The 19,109-nt window shown below is 41.3% G+C and overlaps 1 protein-coding gene across 5 annotated transcripts in view; it reads left to right on the forward strand.

Annotated features, from left to right (window-relative positions):
* Positions 1 to 19,109, forward strand: part of KALRN (kalirin RhoGEF kinase) — a 716,112-nt gene that overhangs the window by 589,273 nt on the left and 107,730 nt on the right. For 4 of the 5 annotated variants that reach the window (XM_026647404.2, XM_026647406.2, XM_026647405.2 and 1 more), the window contains exon 1: positions 13,505 to 13,612. The exons of the other annotated variant lie outside the window; for it this stretch is intronic. In XM_026647404.2, coding sequence (XP_026503189.1) covers positions 13,528 to 13,612 — 85 coding nt within the window. In that variant the 5' untranslated portion in view covers positions 13,505 to 13,527. Of the gene's footprint in view, positions 1 to 13,504; positions 13,613 to 19,109 lie in introns of those variants that run through there. 5 annotated transcript variants of the gene reach the window in all.

The following is a 19,109-nucleotide window of genomic DNA, read 5'->3' on the forward strand; positions in this document are numbered from 1 at the left end:
GTCTATAAGGTGCCACAGGACTCTTTGCTGCCTATAAATGGTGTTGTAAATCACACATCAGTGTCAAGGAAAATTGGAATGTGATGGTATCACTTGCACTGATTTGACATTCATTGGGGCTTATTCTCCTCACCTCGGTGTAAATAAGAAGTTACTCCACTGTAGTTGATGGCGTTACACTGCTGTAACTGAGAAGAGACTAAGGCCCCATAGATGTAACTCAGGCATCAAGGGACCAGAAGGAAACGGGTGACAGGAAAAGCAATTAATTGCAGGATGTAAGATAAAATAGGCCCTCTCATTGTTGCTTTTCTAGATACCTCTCCTTCCATCTTTTCAGCATGTAAATTACACTCACTTTGCATAATTACTGAATGCCACGCTATTTGTTTGGTCATGGTGTGTATTAGCCCCTGATCAAGAATTAGGGCCCCACTGTGCCAGGCACTGTACACAAACAATGTGCACGTACACACAATGAAAAGATAGTCCCTGTCCCAAAGAGTGTACAGTCTAAGTACAAAACAAGAGACTACAGATGGATGCAATAAATATGGTGAGCACAAGGTAAAATTGGATGAAACTGTAACTAGATTAAATTCTATAGTTGATATTACACAAGAGGTCAGATTAGATGATTTGATGGTCCCTTCTGGCCTTAACTTCTACAAAAATGTTACTATTTGACCACTAGCACTCACTTTGTAACCTACTGCACCATTTAGGTCACGGCTAATTTGGCCTGAAGTCTCTCATGCAGTCGCATTTCCTGACAATTTGGCCGTGTGAATTTCTTGGTTGAAATACTGGCACTATTTTCTCCAATTGGGACTGAACGTGGAATATAATCGCTGCCTGTGGAGATCAGCAAATCATTGTTCAGTGTGTTTTCAGGATGGATGCTCAAACAAAGCTTCGGTGGCATAGAAAATGGAGCATAAATTGCAGACACTTCAAAGTGGCAAAATCGGAAGAGTAAGACACCAGACAAGTGTCAGAGAAAAAAGGATGTCATTGCATAGGATGATGCTAAACTTGCTTCCAGTGATCTCCCTGAGAACAGGGAATTAATGCTTCAGAAGTGTTAAAAACTAAAGTCTCTGAGGAAGGAAATAGTCCAGAGTTTATCGCCAATATGCAGACTCCTGTCAACACTACTCTTAGTGGTGCTGCTGAAATGCCTATCTCTACGGAAAAATCTTCCCTCTCAGGATAAGTGGTTATTTGTTTCCTTCTGATATGCTTGTGGTTTTGCTGGTGAGGCATTTTTTGGAACTGAGTTTATCTTCCCTAGTTGCAGCTATTCTATTTTATGGTGAGATGATCCTTTGCAACCGGACTAGCCAGGCTGCATAACGGAGATCTCCACTGGGGATTGTGGGGGAAGAGCAATAAGGATCTTCCGAGGCTCCCTCTTCCGACCTCCCCAAACCTGTTCACCCAGACACTCATCTCATTTAACTGGTTTCTGCTGCAGTGCCTACAAAAGGTGAAGTGGGATATGTGGTTTAGCAAGGAGATCCGAGGCAGAGAAGAAAATAAGCAATGGAACGATCAAGATACTCATGTGCTTTCCCAAGTGAACATGTGACCTTACTATAAATTCCCTTCTCTTGCTTCTCGACATTTGTCTTCTTATGAGCTTACTTATGTCCCATTGCAGTTTGATTGTAAAACCTTTGATGGAAGGACATTTTGGAGCCCTCCAGAGGAAAAACGTAATGCAGATTGACAGCAGTCATCCACAGCTGTAATTGCAGTCTCAGAGTTGTAGTAGCCTCCAGACCAGCGCGCTCCCTCTGTGTTGGGGAAACTGACTGGTGAATCTACGAAGTTATAGGTCTACCATGCACTTCTCTCCTGGCTTCATTCAGCCCCTTTCTGAGAGGGCCAGATTAAGGCAAATTGGGATCCTAGCCACTGCATGAAATGAGGCCACCCATTTGCTCCCCCCACCCCATATTGAGTGATGGCAGGAGTACTCTTTCTTCCCCCCTCCCCCAACAGACAGTAGCACAGTGCCTCCTTCTCCCTCCATAGAGTGGTAACAGAAGCCCCTCCCCTTGGGAACAACAAGGATGGCAGCAGGGGTCCCCTTTACCATTCATAGATGAAGCAGTAGCTGAAAGGGGCCTCAGTATTTGTCCCAGCAGCTGGGACGTGTTTAGTTGAGTGGTTGGATTGGGCTCACTGCCGCTGCCGCCTCCTGCTACACACACAGTCCTGTGATGAGGGACCATTCCCAGAGCAAGGAGTCTTGGAGTTAACACTTCACTGAGATATATGAGGTAGTTCCCTCCTCTTGGAGCTATTATTTCAGGCTGTTTGCACACTCAGGCAGATACTGCTATACTGGTTACACAGATCATGTTTTCAAGCTTTTCTTCACAACCACAAGTTAGAAATTAAGCCTTTATTTTTAAATGAAAACTGAGGTTTTGATGCATTGACTTGACTGCCAGGCCCTACACACAAGCATTGTGGCAATGAATGCTCCATTAGGTAAACAATTCTACTTTTAAACCTTTAAGCAAGACTGCCTTGTGGGGACAGTTTTAACTGTGGAGTATGTCCTAGCACACACGAAAAAAAGAAATACAACTTGCCATGGATGGATGTACCTGAAGGGGTTCCACATGAAGTACTGATTATGATTCTCAAGTCATAGGACAGGATTTTTATTAGCACTAGTCTGAAGCCAACAATTATAACCCCTCTTTCCTCCCCCACAAATAAAAACATGCAGCCCAGAGGAACAGTGTAAAAATAACTTGTCTTGGTTTGAATAGAATGTATACACTACTTTCTCTATATCTGCTCCTGCTTCTTGAAATGTATGAGGTAGGTGAGAGCGTTGTGTAGTAGCACTTCGCCCAGCCAGCTAGCAGGAAGGTCACCAATGTTCATTACCAAAAGAGTGTGACTGGAGCTTGTGAGTGGCTTGGGTCTTGCTTTTCCTCTGCAGCTCTGGTTGAGCTAAATTTAGCAAAGTAACACGCTGATGTCTGACTGTAATCCACCTGAGATTATGGTGGGAAGAGTGGGATCTGGCCCATTGGCCTAGAGTTTCTGCTGTGTAAGCAAGTTCAGTGGGCCACCATTCATTATTATACTCCTGGCCTGTTGAACATGGATTTATTCACCAGTCTTTTTTGCCCTGAAATTCGTGAGATTTAAGAGTGAAGGGGCAATAAAACAGAACAGATTCTGGGTTTATGCCTGTTTTCTTTACTAAGCTAATGTTGATGCATGGATTATGGGGGCACATCCTGCTAAAAATGGTACCCAAGTGTATTGCCTTTTCAGCTCTACCAGAAAGCAAGGGGAACAAACCCAGGACCAGTATTCACATCCTTAGCTGGCTTCTGGGCAGTCCCTCCTTTATTAATTTTAAACAAATAGTTTATGAACCAGTTTTAAAGTGAGCTAGCTGTGATGAAAGTCTAATTTCACTGACCAGTCAGAGCCAAAGCCCAGCACACTGAAGTGCCTAGCACACAAGTATTAAATAACTGATTGCAGTTTATTGGGTATGTTTCTGTAAATTGGCTACAGCAGATGCGTCACAGATTTGATATACTTATGCTAACACAACGAGCCTGATTCTCTTCTCATTTATACCAGTCTATTAACTTCACTGGAGTTATCATCATTTTGAAAGATGTAAATCAGGAATAAGAGTCAAACCTAATGTCAGTTTCATTAGGGGCAGATTAGTCCCAGACTCCAAAAATGCATTCATTTATATTTGTTTTTTTTAACAACATATTGTATATTTATATTACTGCCACCGAAAATGTGCCAGTTAAAAGGCAATTCCCTTCCACATTAGGACAGGTTAAAGCATTCTTGAGTGTGGTTTGCTGTAGAGAATATTCAAAGGTACATTTACATATATTTCCACAGGGGCGTGCACCAGGGGGAGGAAAGCCGGGGCACAGGCCTCCTCAATAGTTGGCAGGGGCACAGAGCGAGCACCTCCAAAAGTTGTCAAATTTAAATACATGCACACCCCTGTATTTCTTATCAGTCTTTTGTGGTATTCTTTGGAAGTTAGTGATTCTACAGAACCATTTCCCAGTGAAATAACAATCTGTTTTCCTGTAGTATTCTACAGTATGTACAATACTTCTTAAATATCATAATGTTGAAAGAAACCAAGGCACAATTGCATAAGTATCACAGTGAAAGTTGGCTTGGTTTCCAATCTGCTAAAAAGTGTGTCATCACACAGAAGCAATAGCAGTGCACTGCCCAGCTTGTCACATAATGAAGACTGCACTGACTTTTGCCTTTAATAATGAGATTTGAAAGTCACATCTGTAGGTGCTTCTGGTTTTCATACAGGGAATCTAATACTCCATTTGTCTTTCCAATAACGTTAAGCTGCTTGATACCAAATCACATATTCTTATTAAGGCACTTTTTTAAATACAAGAGATTAAGAATTAAACAGCAACACCCAGTGATTATAATTCCAGGACACTTTTCTGTTCTGTAGATTAGGGAACTGAAATCTTTCAGGTTACAGTCATCATAGAATACAAGGGTGCAACCTCTCTGCACATTGTCCTTATCTTGGAGTCATGCACATTCTGCTTAATTCAGAGCCTTCTGCAGTCTTTACTTGTTTGAAGATTTGGACCGCTGCATTTGAAGATACAGAAGTATATGTTCTTCTTGCAGTCATAGCATCAACTCATCTTGTTGCCTGCTCCCCCTTCTCAAATACTGTAGGGAGTGTGTAGACACAAGGTGGTTTTTAATATTATAAAAAGGTTATTATTGTATCTTATGTAAAAACTCTTTGTTTTTTGTTGTAAGGTATGCATGGACACTGCCTACCCCAACGAGGCCTTGATCATTGAGTGGGGACCATAGAAGCTACTACACTACCAGTGATTAATAAGTTACTTAATGACAAATGTTTAATATAATATGAACACAGAAGATGTGAAAAGTACATGTTGTTAGGTTTACAAAGAAATCTGTTGACTGTGGGAAAAACCAGAAATGCCCCAGGTCATAGTGTGCCATACCCTCTGACAGGAGGACAGCAAGTTGGGTTACGTAATAGTAACTTGAAGTTTAGGTGTGTGAAATTTCAGATCCAATTAGAGCATGATCCAAATAGCAGAGGGTATGGGTGGGATATTTGAAACCCTGGCCTAATAAAGCTCCCACTGACTTTAATACAAGCAGAATCGCCATGCTGAACACCTATGGAAATCCCTCCTTACATGTATCTACAATCTAGAAATGCTTGCAACTGTTTCCAAGCTATGGAGATTACAATATGAAACAGGACAGAGAAGATGCATGCTGGCAGTACAAAAGAGAGGGCTTTTTTCTGTCAGAGGCCATTCTGTGAACTATAAAAAATAATCTTGTTTTATTTTCTTCCACAGAAGGCCTCCTGTCACCTCTGGCCTTGCTGTTTATTTCCACCATATGTTTTAATATTAGCTTTACATTTTCTTTTAAACCAGTCTTGAATCGGATACAGCAGCTCAGAAAGCTTTGCAATGATGGCAGCTTTACACTATTAAATGTCTCCTGTTAAGACTTCCTCTGCATTTTCTAGCAAAAAGGAAAGTGGACAAAGGGCCATATCCACACTTGTTAATATAGTGATTTGGCCCACAAAGTGAAGGGTTTTACAGCATTAATCCTGTATATAGTATTTTAATTTCAGTCCAGTTCCTCTCTAGCACCACCACCACAGACACACACAACACAAAGATTTTCAGGTCTAACTAACATAGTGTATTCCAATTACACCTTTTTTAAAATATATAGATGCACAAATGTGTTGGATACTCCTGCAAAAAACAGCAAAAGGCGCCAAACAGCATTTGCCACTTTCTCTAAAGCAAGTGAGGTTCTTACCCACGAAAGCTTATGCTCCCAATACTTCTGTTAGTCTTAAAGGTGCCACAGGACCCTCTGTTGCTTTTTACAGATTCAGACTAACACGGCTACCCCTCTGATACTATGTGTATGGGGACACCAGAGAGGAATCACTGCTGCAGCCACATTCAATCATGGTTCATCAGATGCTGTTGCTGGCTCAGTAGAGACATTCCCTCTGGTTATGCAAGAATGGTCAGACTCAGCTTAGGCATTTGTTGGTGGATACAGCTGTCCCACTGAAGCAGCAACCATCTGAGTGAAATGTTAGCAGGAGAGTTTGCAGAGGTCAGTAAAGATCTTCTAGTATATTTGAGAAAGAGGGAGAGGCATCACTGCACGTAGCCCTATTACCTGAAGTGCATTTTACTTCCCATCGGCACCTAGAGAATAGGAATACGGCTTCTAATGACCATTGCAAATACTTAACAAGCAACAGACCTGTATAGCATGCCCCCGCATCTCTGTGGCTTTTTGCTGTTCTGCTTAAGCTGATTACAGGGAGAAACTGACCAACTTGATTATGTAGTACTATTATGTACAGGTTAGCAACCTGGTTATGACCAGAAATCAGATGAACTGGCCAGAGATGGCAGGTTCTTCATGGTTGGATTTGCATTCTGAAGGTGTCAGAGAGCCAAAATCATTATAAAATAAGTGCATGTATGTACCATAGGTCTGATCCAGACCCCATAGAAGTCAGTGGAAAAACACTCAACTCCAATGGGTTTGTGATCAGGACCCACCTGCACAGGATTCCAGTTCAAGCACTGAGGACTTGTATGCTAAGTACTCTCAAGGAAAGAATAATTAAAGCAAGGGGTGGATACAGGCCTGTATTAAGGCATAAGCACTATAGGCCCATGCCTAAGGTTTAGCTTCTAGAGTCTGCTATTTCATCAGATTTTAAGCTTTAATTTAAAAAAAAGTTTCTAGCCCTCATGGTTGCAAAGAGAAACTTGAAAATATGACTCGTGTGTGACTGATGCAGTGATGTCTGCCTGAGTTTGTAGGGAGCCTGAAACGGTAGCTCTGAGAGTTGTGAATTGCCCTCTGCATCTCAATGAAGTGTTAACATCAAGATCCAATGCCCTGGGGTCCCACCATTCTCTCTCTCTCCCTCCCGCCCCCCCCAAGCAGAGGACCGTGTGTGTGCCAGAAGGAATGCAGTGCAGTGGGCCCAGCCAAGACATCCATACAGAAGATTGAGGAAATTTAGAAGGGTTGCTTGTTGCCATTCATGTCTCTCCAGGCAGAAGAGGGGAACCCTGCTCCTCTCAGGGGGATGGCAGATGCCCTCCTATTGGTCACAGCTGGGGTCAGGGCAGGCAGATGGAATCCCATTACTTTACCACTTCTTCTCTGGGAAGTGAGGGGGACCCTTCTTCCCTTTCTACTCCAAATAGGGGCTATGCCATGGTTTATCAGATTACATTAATCCATTCATAAATTGAAGTCACCTCTGAAAGGGGCATGACTGGTCTAGCTGAACATGGGAGGAACATATGTATATCGTGGCAGTTCAGTTAGGAGTGTGCACTGAGCATACATGTCTTTTTCATTTTTTTGTTTTAACTAGTTGATAATGTTCTTCATCCTCCCCCCTATCACCACTGTGTTAAGTAGATGGGACAAAAATCTCCCCATGGAGTTGTGCCAGGGGGGAATCTGACCTTGTTTTTATTATTTATGTAATTTGATCTGTTCTTAAAAAATACAAAGTTTGGGCCAACTAGCATGACCAAACGTTGGTTATTTATAAGAATTTGGTTAATTTTATTTCATGTAACGAGTGTTTAGTGCTGTTCAATAGCAGTAGCCAGAGCCAAGAATAATGTACAGGAATGTGCTATGTAAGCAACCACCACACAGCTCTGCCAAGTCACCGTCCCTAGGATATTTCCAACCTCGCTGGGTTGTGAGCTGTGTTTGGCAGTAAGTACATACTGAGTAGTATTTTTTATAAATATTTAGTAAAAATAAGGCTGACAATGTTTAATTCATATTTTGTTACCGATCCTCAGACATAACAAAATAATAATTCTTTGCCTTTACATGGTGCTTTCATCCCTAGGCCTCAGAACACATTAGGAGAAACAGAAGTATCATTGTCACCATTTTATAAGTGGAGAAACTGAGGTACTAAAAGAGAAGGTGACTTCCCTGTGGTCACAGAGTAAGTCTGTGGCAGAGCTGGGAATAGAACCTAATTTACCAGATTCCCAGTGGCCTAACCACTAGGTAAGGTGGCCTCCAACCCAGGCTGCCACTCCAGACCTGTAGGCTAGTGCATTAAGTATGGTAGCATCATTTTCTGGAGTTCTTAGTGAACCATGTGTGTATACAGTGTGCCAATGCAGACAAATGGCATCACTTATTTAAAGCTGTATGTTTTAGTTTGTAGGTGTGTCAGTCCCAGGATATTAGAGAGACAAATATATTTTATTGGACCACCTTCTGGTGGAGAGAGAGAGATAAGCTTTCGAGCCAAGAGCTCTGTGGGGTTTGAAAGCCTGTCTCTCTCACCAACAGAAGTTGCTCTAATCAAATGATATCAATGCAAGTTACATTATTCAGCCCTCATATATATATACAAAGGGTTAAAACTTTTTACTATGAAAAGAACTTTACATGTTGCTGTTTTAGTTTTGGCTTATGCACCTCTGAGATAAGTTGGGCCAGATCCTCAGATAGCATAAATTGCTATAGTCCTGTTGACCCCAATGGAGCTAGGCTGGTGTAAATCAACTGACACTCTGGCCCTGGGTCTCCTTCAGAGAAAGGCCTCCATTTTCAGCCTAATTCCTTTCTTCCAGAAGATTAAACAGCCACTTGAAGTATGAGAATTCAAAGGGCTGGAAGAAATACTTGAACCTTACATATGCTATATATTGCTTTTACCAGTCATGTTAGCTAGAGAATTTAAGAGACTATTACAAGGGAAATCCATCCATTGTGGATCACAAGCTAAATGTGAGTCAACAGTGTAACACTGTTGCAAAAAAGCAGGCATTATTGTGGGATGTATTAGTAGGAATGTTGTAAGCAAAATATGAGAAGCGGAGCTTCCACTCTACTCTACACTGATAAGGCCTTAGATGAAGTATTGTGTCCAGTTCTGGGCGTTACATTTCAGGAAAGATGTGGACAAACTGGAGACAGTCCAGAGAAGAGCAACAAAAATGATTAAAGGTCTAGAAAACATGACCTATTAGGAAAGATTGAAAAAAATGGGTTTGTTTAGTCTGGAGAAAAGGAGACTGAGGGGGGACATGGTGACAGATATCAAGTACATAAAAAGTTGTTAAAAAAAAAAGAGGAGGGCAAAAAATTGTTCTCTTTAACCTCTGAGGACAGGACAAGAAGCAATGGGTTTAAATTGCAACAAGGGAGATTTAGGTTGGACATTAGAAAAAAAACTTCCTGTCAGGGTGATTAGGCATTGGAACAAATTGATTAGGGAGGTTGTGGAATCTCTGTCATAGGAAGTTTTTAAGAACAGGTTAAATAAACACCTGTCAGGAATGGTCTAGTTATTACATACTCCTGCCCTGAGTGCAGGGGACTGTACTAGTTGACCTACTGAGGTCCTTTCCAGTCCTACACTTCTAGGATTCTATGACTGTTAGAGAGAGAAAAATCTCTACAGACCTCCTAGTCTTCTGTGTGACTAAGGATGCTTCAAGGGCAGTTTCTGATATATACACCCACCGCTGAGGCCGAATACATGAGCAGACTGAACTAATTTTCTCAGCATTCCTGTGATGGGGTATAATGGCTTCCATACACTCCTTTCTGTAATCCACTGAGCAGCACACTTTCCCTCTGTGCAATTTGGTCTTCATTATGCTCAGGTTTATGCACATTTAACCACCAATTAAAAGGTACCCAGAAAAAATGTATGACAGTTGCTGTATCAGCTCCAGGGATCCTAGAAATCTGTTTGCCATGGAAAAACGTGGAATTTGCATTTTTACAGAGAACCTTCAGTGTTTATAGGTGCTTGGGCTGTCAGCCCTGGTTTGGTTAATAGAGAGAGGCGCATAACAGAGGCTCTATTGTATATCAATAAAACATTGTGTTCAACTGATACCTATGTATAGTGTGACTAGGGAAACTAAAGTTCAGCATTTCATTTTAATCACAGAAAAACACAGGTGTTTAGGGTTTATTTGGGAATTTGTTGGGTTTTTTTTTTAAATCACAAACTAGAATCCCTGCTCATCTCTATCACTTTAGCATTCAGAGCACTGTTAAGGGTTAATAAATTAACCTTCAGCATGCAGCCCACAACTTATCTTTTTATTTTAGCAATTGTTTGATGTTGGACTAAACTTGTGGAGGATGATTTCTACAGGTGTTGCTGTAATTATTGCCTTGGGGACAAGACCCCATGCTGCAAACTCTCACCGACAGAAGGAGTCCTGTCAGCTTCAGAAGGAGCAAGATTGGGGTCCTAAAATGGCAGCAAAGTGACTGATGCAGACAACAGCAATTTTGTTTTGATTGGTGCGCCAGTAAACGTGCTTTACAGGAACCATAGACCTCAGACTCATTTTTGTTTTACCTCTGTAATTTATGAATGCTGCAGCCCATAGGGATTGCTTCCATATGCCAACAAGTGCTTCCATACCCTAGATATTTAATTTTGAGAAATTCCTCTTTGAAGTTATAGGACCAAATTCAATCACTAGTACAAGTTCCAATTACAGTTAATGGCAGCTGTGTCCACTTAGTCATAGGATGAACTGAATCTGTAGTGCTGTTCTCTTCTTTCACCTGGAAGGGGCGAATGACTATCACATGAATTTGTATTTAATCATGTATTCTTCTTTAGTAAATATTTTGCTAAGTGAGATACATATTATAACTTTAGCCCTCTTAAGAAAATCTCCAGGGCTAATGTCTAGCTTTAATCTTAGCAGTATTACCAACCCCACATATTCAGAAATCAAGGTCTCCCTCCTTCCCCCCCCCTCCAAAAAAAAATCACAAGATTTAAAATATATACAAAATTTGGTTTCTTTTGATTTGCCTTCTGGTTTTTGAGCAGTTAGGTTATGCATGAATCATGATTTCAAGCTTTCCTCTGCAACCATGAGGGATGGAAACATTTTGTTTGTTTGTTTGTTTTAAATGAAAGCTGAGATTCTCATGTATCCAAAGTCCCAGTTCCTGGAGTCACATAAGAAAAACACCAAATATTGACAAACTCCAATAATAAAACCACAAGAGCTGTCAATACTCGCTTAGTAACATATCAATTTGTCTTCAATACACATTTCTAAGGGGCTGTTTATCAAGTTAATGGATCAAATCCTGCCCTGATTCCAGTCAATGGCAAAATTGCAATTCACTTCAATAAATACAGGATGAGGTCCCAGGCTGGCTGTCAGAGCCATCAAAATAACAGCAGGTTAGATTTCCCCCCCCCCCCCCCCAAACAAGAACAGGACACTAGGTGTCTCTGTGAACTCACCAAAACAGAGACTTTCTGTTTGGCCAACATTGCTCATTGTTGGGGTCATACTAATTAGAGCTGCACATTCCCTATTACATCAGGGGTTGTGAACATGGTACACCTTGCTGGTGTTGTGGCCCTAACCCAAGGTGTCAAAGAGGGCTTTCAGGCATTGGCAAAACGTGAATTATTCACAGCCACTATATAATGAAACAAACATCTGTCCCTTAGTTTAAATCACTAAAGTAATGGCAGTCCTCAGACATGGTCCAAAACATGTAGCATAAAGAAAATGAGAAGCCACAGGCCAACAGGGGGAAAGCAAAATGCAGCACCTGTTTGTTCTTCACTAGTTGCTAACTGCTTTCTGGTGTATATTACCTCTTAGAAATGTTAACAGGCTCTGTCTCTTCCATAGCAAGAATACAAAAAGTAATTGTAAGAATTATAGACCACTTAAAGGTCACACAGACCATGGGACTGGTAGTCAGACATCCTGTTCCCACCTACCTGCTGTATAAATCCTAAGTACTGTTATAAAAAAAATGAAATTCCAAGTGCAAATCATTCACAAAACAAATTTTGCCTCTGAACACTTGGAAAGAAAGAAACATAACTCAGATCAACATTGTGTCAACTAAAACCCAGTCAATCCTCATTCCTTTTTACCCGAGGGTTTATTTTTCTAACTCTATACTTTTTCTTTCTGTTACACTTGTTTAGCCCAGTAGCAGATAGAGCCCAGTGGAGTTAAACTTTTTTTAAGAGGTGTTTGTTTGTTTCTTGACTAGTACTTCACATTCTCCACTGAAGATCTTACTCACCAGCCCCTGTTAATAGATCACAGGCAACCAGATTGCCAGGTGCTTTCATTCCACAGCAATCCTAACAGTTTTTCTATTTGGAACACGTTTTAACCCCATCCCAGGCAGATCCACCATTAGGAGATCTAGTCTCAGAAATAATGGGTTTGGCACCAGTTATCAAGTATTGCAAAGGCAATATGAAATAAATAAATAAATTAATGGAGATATCCCATCTCCTTGAACTGGAAGGGACCTTGAAAGGTCATTGAGTCCAGCCCCCTGCCTTCACTAGCAGGACTAGGTACTGATTTTGCCCTAGATCCCTAAGTGGCCCCCCAAGGATTGAACTCACAACCCTGGGTTTAGCAGGCCAATTCTCAAACCACTGAGCTATCCCTTCCACCAATGCCCTATCAAAATTCTAGTACAATCTACTCCTTTACAATGCTATCTTCTATGTAGCATGTCCCATATTGTTTTACAATTCCAAAGCAAAACCACTACTAAACTGACTATGAGATAGAGTAACATAGGTCTTCAGCCTACCCTTAAAAATAAATACTGTATAATAGCGAGAATGAACAAAGAAAGGAATTCCAAATTCAGGAAATGTCACAGTTAAAGGCTAGAGAATAGACAGGCTTGAATCGAAGTATAAGCATTACTAGAAGCCCTTGCATCAGAAAACTTCTGACAGATATAATCTACTAGAAACACTGATTGCGTAATTAACAGAATTATGAGTCTTCTCCCATAGACTCTCACAGTCAGCATGTGTGGACTGCTAAGAACAATGTTAATCATTAAACAGTGTTTTGTATCTGTAGCCAAAGCCACCTGATTGAAAACTACATTGAGGTAGAAGGGATGTGTGTAGTTTTCTTAGTATATCCAGCTGCTAGAAGAAATCCAGTCAAAGCCTCTCCAGAGGTGAACTGCATGCACTAGTCAATACGTATTTTATTTCTTTATGGGTGTGACTGTAATTTGTTTTCTTGGTAGAGGAAAGATTCCTTGTATAATATTTTGGTTACAAAGTAGCACACTTGATAGTAGGTGTGTAAAAGGAGGAGTTTCACCCCTACAGCGTCTTTATATTGCATAATGTGATGAGACTAGTCTTCTGGGATGTGAGTTCAGCCAACAGCTGGGCGTGTGGGTGTGACTCCACCCCTGCCCTCCCTTAAGTAGCTCCTCCTGTTTCCAAGGTGGTTTGCTGGCAAGTTAGAGTAGAGGCAATACTCATGGTGTTTAGTGCTGAGTTTAGGTAATATTACACTTTCCTGGTGGGGGATTTTTTTTTTTAAATGGGGGCTGGTGACCACTTGCTATGAACAGCACAGAAACAGAATGAAAGGTGGGAGGCACAGTTATTCCAGCAGTTCGTGTTTGGGATGGTTCTTTTCAAAGTGTTGCTGCTGTTTCCCATGCAAAGGTCAGTAGCTGCTGAACTGTATTCCTCTTTTGAAATAGATTTGAGAATAATAGCTGAGCTGGGGAAGGGGCACTGGGGAGGATGGGTTCTTGAGCAAGGCGTTGATATTTGTTACTCTGCATCGAATTAGATACTTCAAACTGACTAGGTTAATAACATACTTCAGTAGCTTTCACTCTGACTGGAATGGGTAGCAATGTAGTAGCATTCCTTTTTGTAAGAGCTCACTAAAGCTTATGGAAAGGGGTTATGTGTACTGGATTTAAAATAGTGGTGTATTTTTCAACTTGTGTATGGATCTAATCTGTCTGATTAACCACTATAGAGAAGGAAAAGACACTAGTTGCTTTATGGAAACATCCTATAGAAATTCAGAGAAAGGATCCTTTCCCCCCCTCCCCCAATAGTTCTTGTAACCATTCAATACATAACTATTTTTCTTCTATAGGCTCTCAGATTTACAGAAAGGATATTCTCTCAAGCTGTATTGGATGGTTATTTGATGGTTAAATACACTAACCCAAATTACATTGTTTTTTAGAGTAACTTTGATAGTAGCCTATTGAAATTGCGTACACCTACTTCTGTAGAACTCTTGCAAAAGGGAGGTGGCTTGTGCAAAAATAATTCTGTAATCTTAAAATGGCAATGGCTAAGACTCATTGTATCCTCTTTCTGTTTTTGCAATACCACACTTGTAGATTCATAAGTTTTCTGTTTTAAAATAGGAGTGTGCATGAGGAACCACTCCACATCCCAGGCAGTTTTGATGAAATCAAAACCTAATTCATTTGAGTTTCCTGTTCCTCTCACTGCCCCTCTTCTCTCCCTTCCCCCCCAACCCCTGTCAGTCCTCTTCAATCTCAGCTGAGCTCTGCATCAGAACAGCTTGTAACAAGGATGTACAGTCCTTGGGCCATAAGAAGTGGCTGTTTCATGCCGAGGTCTGTAAACACAGATACACAAATTGTTTTTAGGAAAGCAATTGGTTTGGGGATATCTTCTGCAGGGAGAAGGCTCTGAATAAATTGCTGGTTAAGCATGTGCTGTAAGACAAGTTCCATGTGTATTCAAGGCTGTAAATGGCACAGTCTGCTGTGGCTTTTTAAAACACTTTTAGAGATCTGGGTTACTTGTGTTTAAGGAGGTGGCAGTTTAATATTTGGAAAGGGACCTTAATAATTGGCATGTTGTTCAAATACACCTTGTTTATTCACGTCCATAAGGGAAGCTTTCCCTTAGCTTGCCTGTGCTAAAAAATACTCATTTCCAGACATGCCTCTTACTGAAAGTTATTTCTCTGTCTTGCTTTTTGCTTTCCCCCCTCTTTGAATAGAGGAGCTCTGCTCTAGGAGTACAAAGGGAGGGATACCCTAGGAAGCCACTTGCTATGCTGAAGCCCAGTGTGAGCACTCATTGTTAGAAGAAACTCCGGCTCAGAAAGCTGACTTATAAAGCAGGGATATCCGTGGTCTTAATCAATGTGTGCGTGTGTGAGGGATTCAACTGGGCAGAGTTCAGTGCAATGACTTGGCAGCTTGTACAATGAGCCCTTCAGTAAGAGCAATGATGATTGATTGGGTTTATTAGTGAGAAACAATGAGTGCTTTTGCTGTTCCCTAGGTTAGTTTACCAGTGTGGGTCATCCTCCATCTTTGTCCCAAAGGTTCAGGAGAGGTTGATTGCCACAGCTACTTTCTGCAGAGGGGAAAAAAGGTTTGTGTTTGTCAATATCTGAAGGCAAATAACCCACCATGCAGGTCACCAAGGAGGGAATGGGCCAAAGTTGACAGGATACATTTGATCATAGCTGCCAGGAAACACTCTGGGACTATAAAGTCAATGAGCTGGGAACTCTTTGCCCAATGAGATACTAAGGCTTTATTGTGAAACTCAGTGTTTCCTGGGTTTGGATGGGATTGAAATGCATTGAGAACAGCCGCTCCTCACAGTTGGGTGCAACCAACTTTCTGAGTGGTTGGGGGAGAAGTGTGTGCCGGTGCTTCATACTTCAAAACCTGCAGAACCAACACTTTCTAAATCTTTGTATATGTATATAGGAAAAGCCACAAGTATGTAGGCACTACTGACTTTCCCAAGGCACGATAGGACTAAGTTAAGACTTCCAATGCACTGTGGAGTCTGCTGGCCTGCAGTCTTTACTCTTCTGAATCACTCTTGACCTTGTTTTGGGTAACAAGCTTTTACAGAAATGAAGCTGTGCTGTATTTCAGTGCTTCCTGTTCCATGGCAGGTTGGCAATAAACGGGCAAAACAGTGCACGTAGAATGCATACAGAAGTGCCCACACCATCAACTACCACATCACCATGCTAATGTTAGTAGCACATGTCCTTAAGCTTGGAGACAATTCCTTAATGCTGTAACTTGACCTTTGACCATCTAACTTCATTTGTTCATCATTGCCAAAGACAGGCCTTGTATTTTTAGGGGCATTTTTCTGCGTTTCTCCACCTTGCTTCGATCTCAGATTTGCTGTGGAAAGTGCATAATTATAAAGAGGGCTCATCTCTAACATGGATACAGGGCAACTTGACTTGGATTTGTTCTTGCTGCTGCCCTGTAAATGACCTCTCCCACTTCAGAGGGTGGATCTCTTTACTGGTGACAGATGCCTGATAGCATGTACTTTGGCAACACTTGCATAGTTTGTCATGCCAGTAAAGCGTCTCCTGAAGTGAATCTGATTTGAAAAAATTGACAAGATTAGTTTGCAGCCCATTGTCAGTGAGAGGTCTCGCATCCGAGTTAAGCAAAAGTGGTTTTTGTGCTATGGAACTTGGAGATGATGCAGATAATTGATCTGGGAGAGTGTGAAAGGGGGTGGGGGGGAGAGAATAGGCAGTATAAAAAGTCTGAGGCTTAATTCCTGTGAAATTTTGCTGTGTGACCTACATGGAGGATTTCTTTTGGAAAAGCATGGATTTTGTGTATTAGGGCAATTCTAGAAAGGATTTTGTCATCTTGACAGATGTCTAAAAATACTGCTTGAATCTCACCCTCATGCAGTCTTTCACAACAGTAGTGTTCAAGGTATCTTTTGGGCATGGCTTCTGAAAGGTAGGCTCCTGATCTAGTCAGCTATGCCCACATGTACAGAACTAGTGGGGTACAGTCAGGGAAAGTGATCTGGCACTGAGTACCATTTGCCCTTGTGCTCTAACCCAACTCAAGGTGAACTAGACCAAGATTACTTCGTGTCTCTGCACTTGAGCTCAGAAGTCTAATATAGGAACATGGTTATGGCAAAAAATTCAGTCCAATTTGCTTTCCTTCATGAAAAGGGTAGTAAAGAGCAGTAGGCTCATCCAGTTCCTCTGGCCAATTAACTTAATCAGGTGAAGTTTGAGAAACAACTTTTGCAATGTCATTTTGTTTACACACACAAGAGACAGCGTAATAAGACACTTTCTAGCAGTCACTATGACAGTAAAAGCAATGTGACACAGGCTTTAATTCTGAATACAATCTTATAAGCAGGACAGAATCACTGAATTCTCAGTAAGAATCTGTACCATGGGGAAGGAATCTCCTTTGTTTAACAAAAATGTGCAAAACACCCATCAGCTGGATTTTTCTGGCGTGGGTTAGAGGCAGTTATTTTCTAATTATAATGCGTATATGCAACAGCACCCCCAGAGTCTGAGCCCTTTTAAAGGGCCTAGAAAATAAATACCAGAAATTTTTTGATTAGTGGAAAGTCTGGGCCAAAGAGGAGTCTTAGAACATACTGGAAATATGGTCAGGTCAGGGTTTTTAGATGCCTTCCTGTAGAAGCAAATTTCAGAGGTGAAGTTTCACCACTAAATGCCCTGGCTCTGGCTCCCTTGAGCTTCAGTCTGGAGCAGAGAGCTGAAGTATTCTGATTGAATGCATGTGATGTGGTGGGTCTGAGAGGAAGAGGCTATGTCTCAGGGCCTAAGTCACTTGGATTTTATGGAGAGCAACTAGCACCTTGAATTTCACCCGGAGATGAATTTGTCAGTAATACAGATCATGGGTATAATGTACCTGCACCACTCTGCCTCACTCAGAAACCAGGCACCTCCTGTATCTGACAAAGTTGGGTGTCATATGTTAGCCCCAGGTAGAGTGTATTGAGTTCTAATTCTCTTAGCTAACAGGTCATAAAGATATGGATGACTGTAGCAATGTCTGCATTGCAGAAAGAAAGATGGAGAGATTTGTGGGGGAGGGGTATTTATGGCCACTGATTAAACTTGGGAATCTAGGGGCCTGTGTGTGTATGGAATTGTGTATACTGCCCCAAACTCTCAGCTAACCACTCTGTGGTACAAATAAACAGCCTATTGTAAACTTTTGCTCTGAACATTTTTTTTTATTATTGAAACCCTGCTGTAAGGCAGAACTGTGAGGGGGTTGGTCAGAGACCCCCTTGGGACTGTCACCTGATGTGCTGAGACTACCTCTGAGCCTGTTTTCCCTGCCAGCTTGGGACTCCAGAACCCTGTCTTTGTTAAGCCAGACATGCTAGCCTGCTGCAACACAGACTAGGGGGCTGGGCCATGCCCCCAAAACTGTAGACTTTAACCAAAAACTGCTCAGCAGGTCACCTATCTCCAGCACCCAGACACCCAGTTCCCAATGGGATCCAAACCCCAAATAAATTTGTTTTACTCTGCATAAAGCTTATACAGGGTAAACTCTTAAATTGTTTGCCCTCTGTAACACTGCTAGAGAGAGATGCACTGCTGTTTGCTCCCCCAGGTATTAATCACTTACTTTGGGTTTACTAATAAACAAAAATGATTTTATTAAGTATAACAAGTAGGATTTAAGTAGTTTTAAGTAATATCAGACAGAACAAAGTAAGTTATCAAGTAAAATAAAGCAAAAAAAAATGCAGGTCTAAGCCTAATAAATTAAGAAACTGATTACAGATATTAATATCTTGCTCTTAGAGATGTTTTAAGTGTCTTTCATAGACTAGACTCCCCTTCCTAGTCTGGGCCCAATCCTTTCCCCAGTACAGTCCTCGTTAGTTCCAGCTCAAGTGGTAACTAGAGGTTTTCTCATGACTGCTGCCTCCTTTGTTATCTTCCACCCCATTTTTATAGCTTTGGCACAAGGTGGGAATCTTTTGTCTCTCTGGATCTCCCCTCCCCCTCCTTCTAAATGGAAAAGCACTAGGTTTAAGATGGATTCCACCATTCTTCCTGGGCTGGCTTACACAAACACAGGAAGGCTTGCAAGTAAACAGCCATGTACAACCAATTGTCCTAGTCCATGGGAGCCATCAAGATTCTAAACAGTCATCAATGGCCCACACTTTGCATAATTACAATAGGACCTTTAGAGTTATACTTTATATTTCTAGCTTCAGATACAAGAATGATATATACATATAAATAGGATGAACTCACTCTGTAGATTATAAGCTTTGTAATGATACCTTACAAGAAACCTTTTGCATAAAGCATATTCCAGTTGCATCATATTTACTCATAAGCAGAGAA

Source organism: Terrapene carolina, unplaced genomic scaffold (genome assembly GCF_002925995.2).
Source record: "Terrapene carolina triunguis isolate 2854851 unplaced genomic scaffold, T_m_triunguis-2.0 Scaffold62, whole genome shotgun sequence".
Lineage (NCBI taxonomy): Eukaryota > Metazoa > Chordata > Testudines > Emydidae > Terrapene > Terrapene triunguis.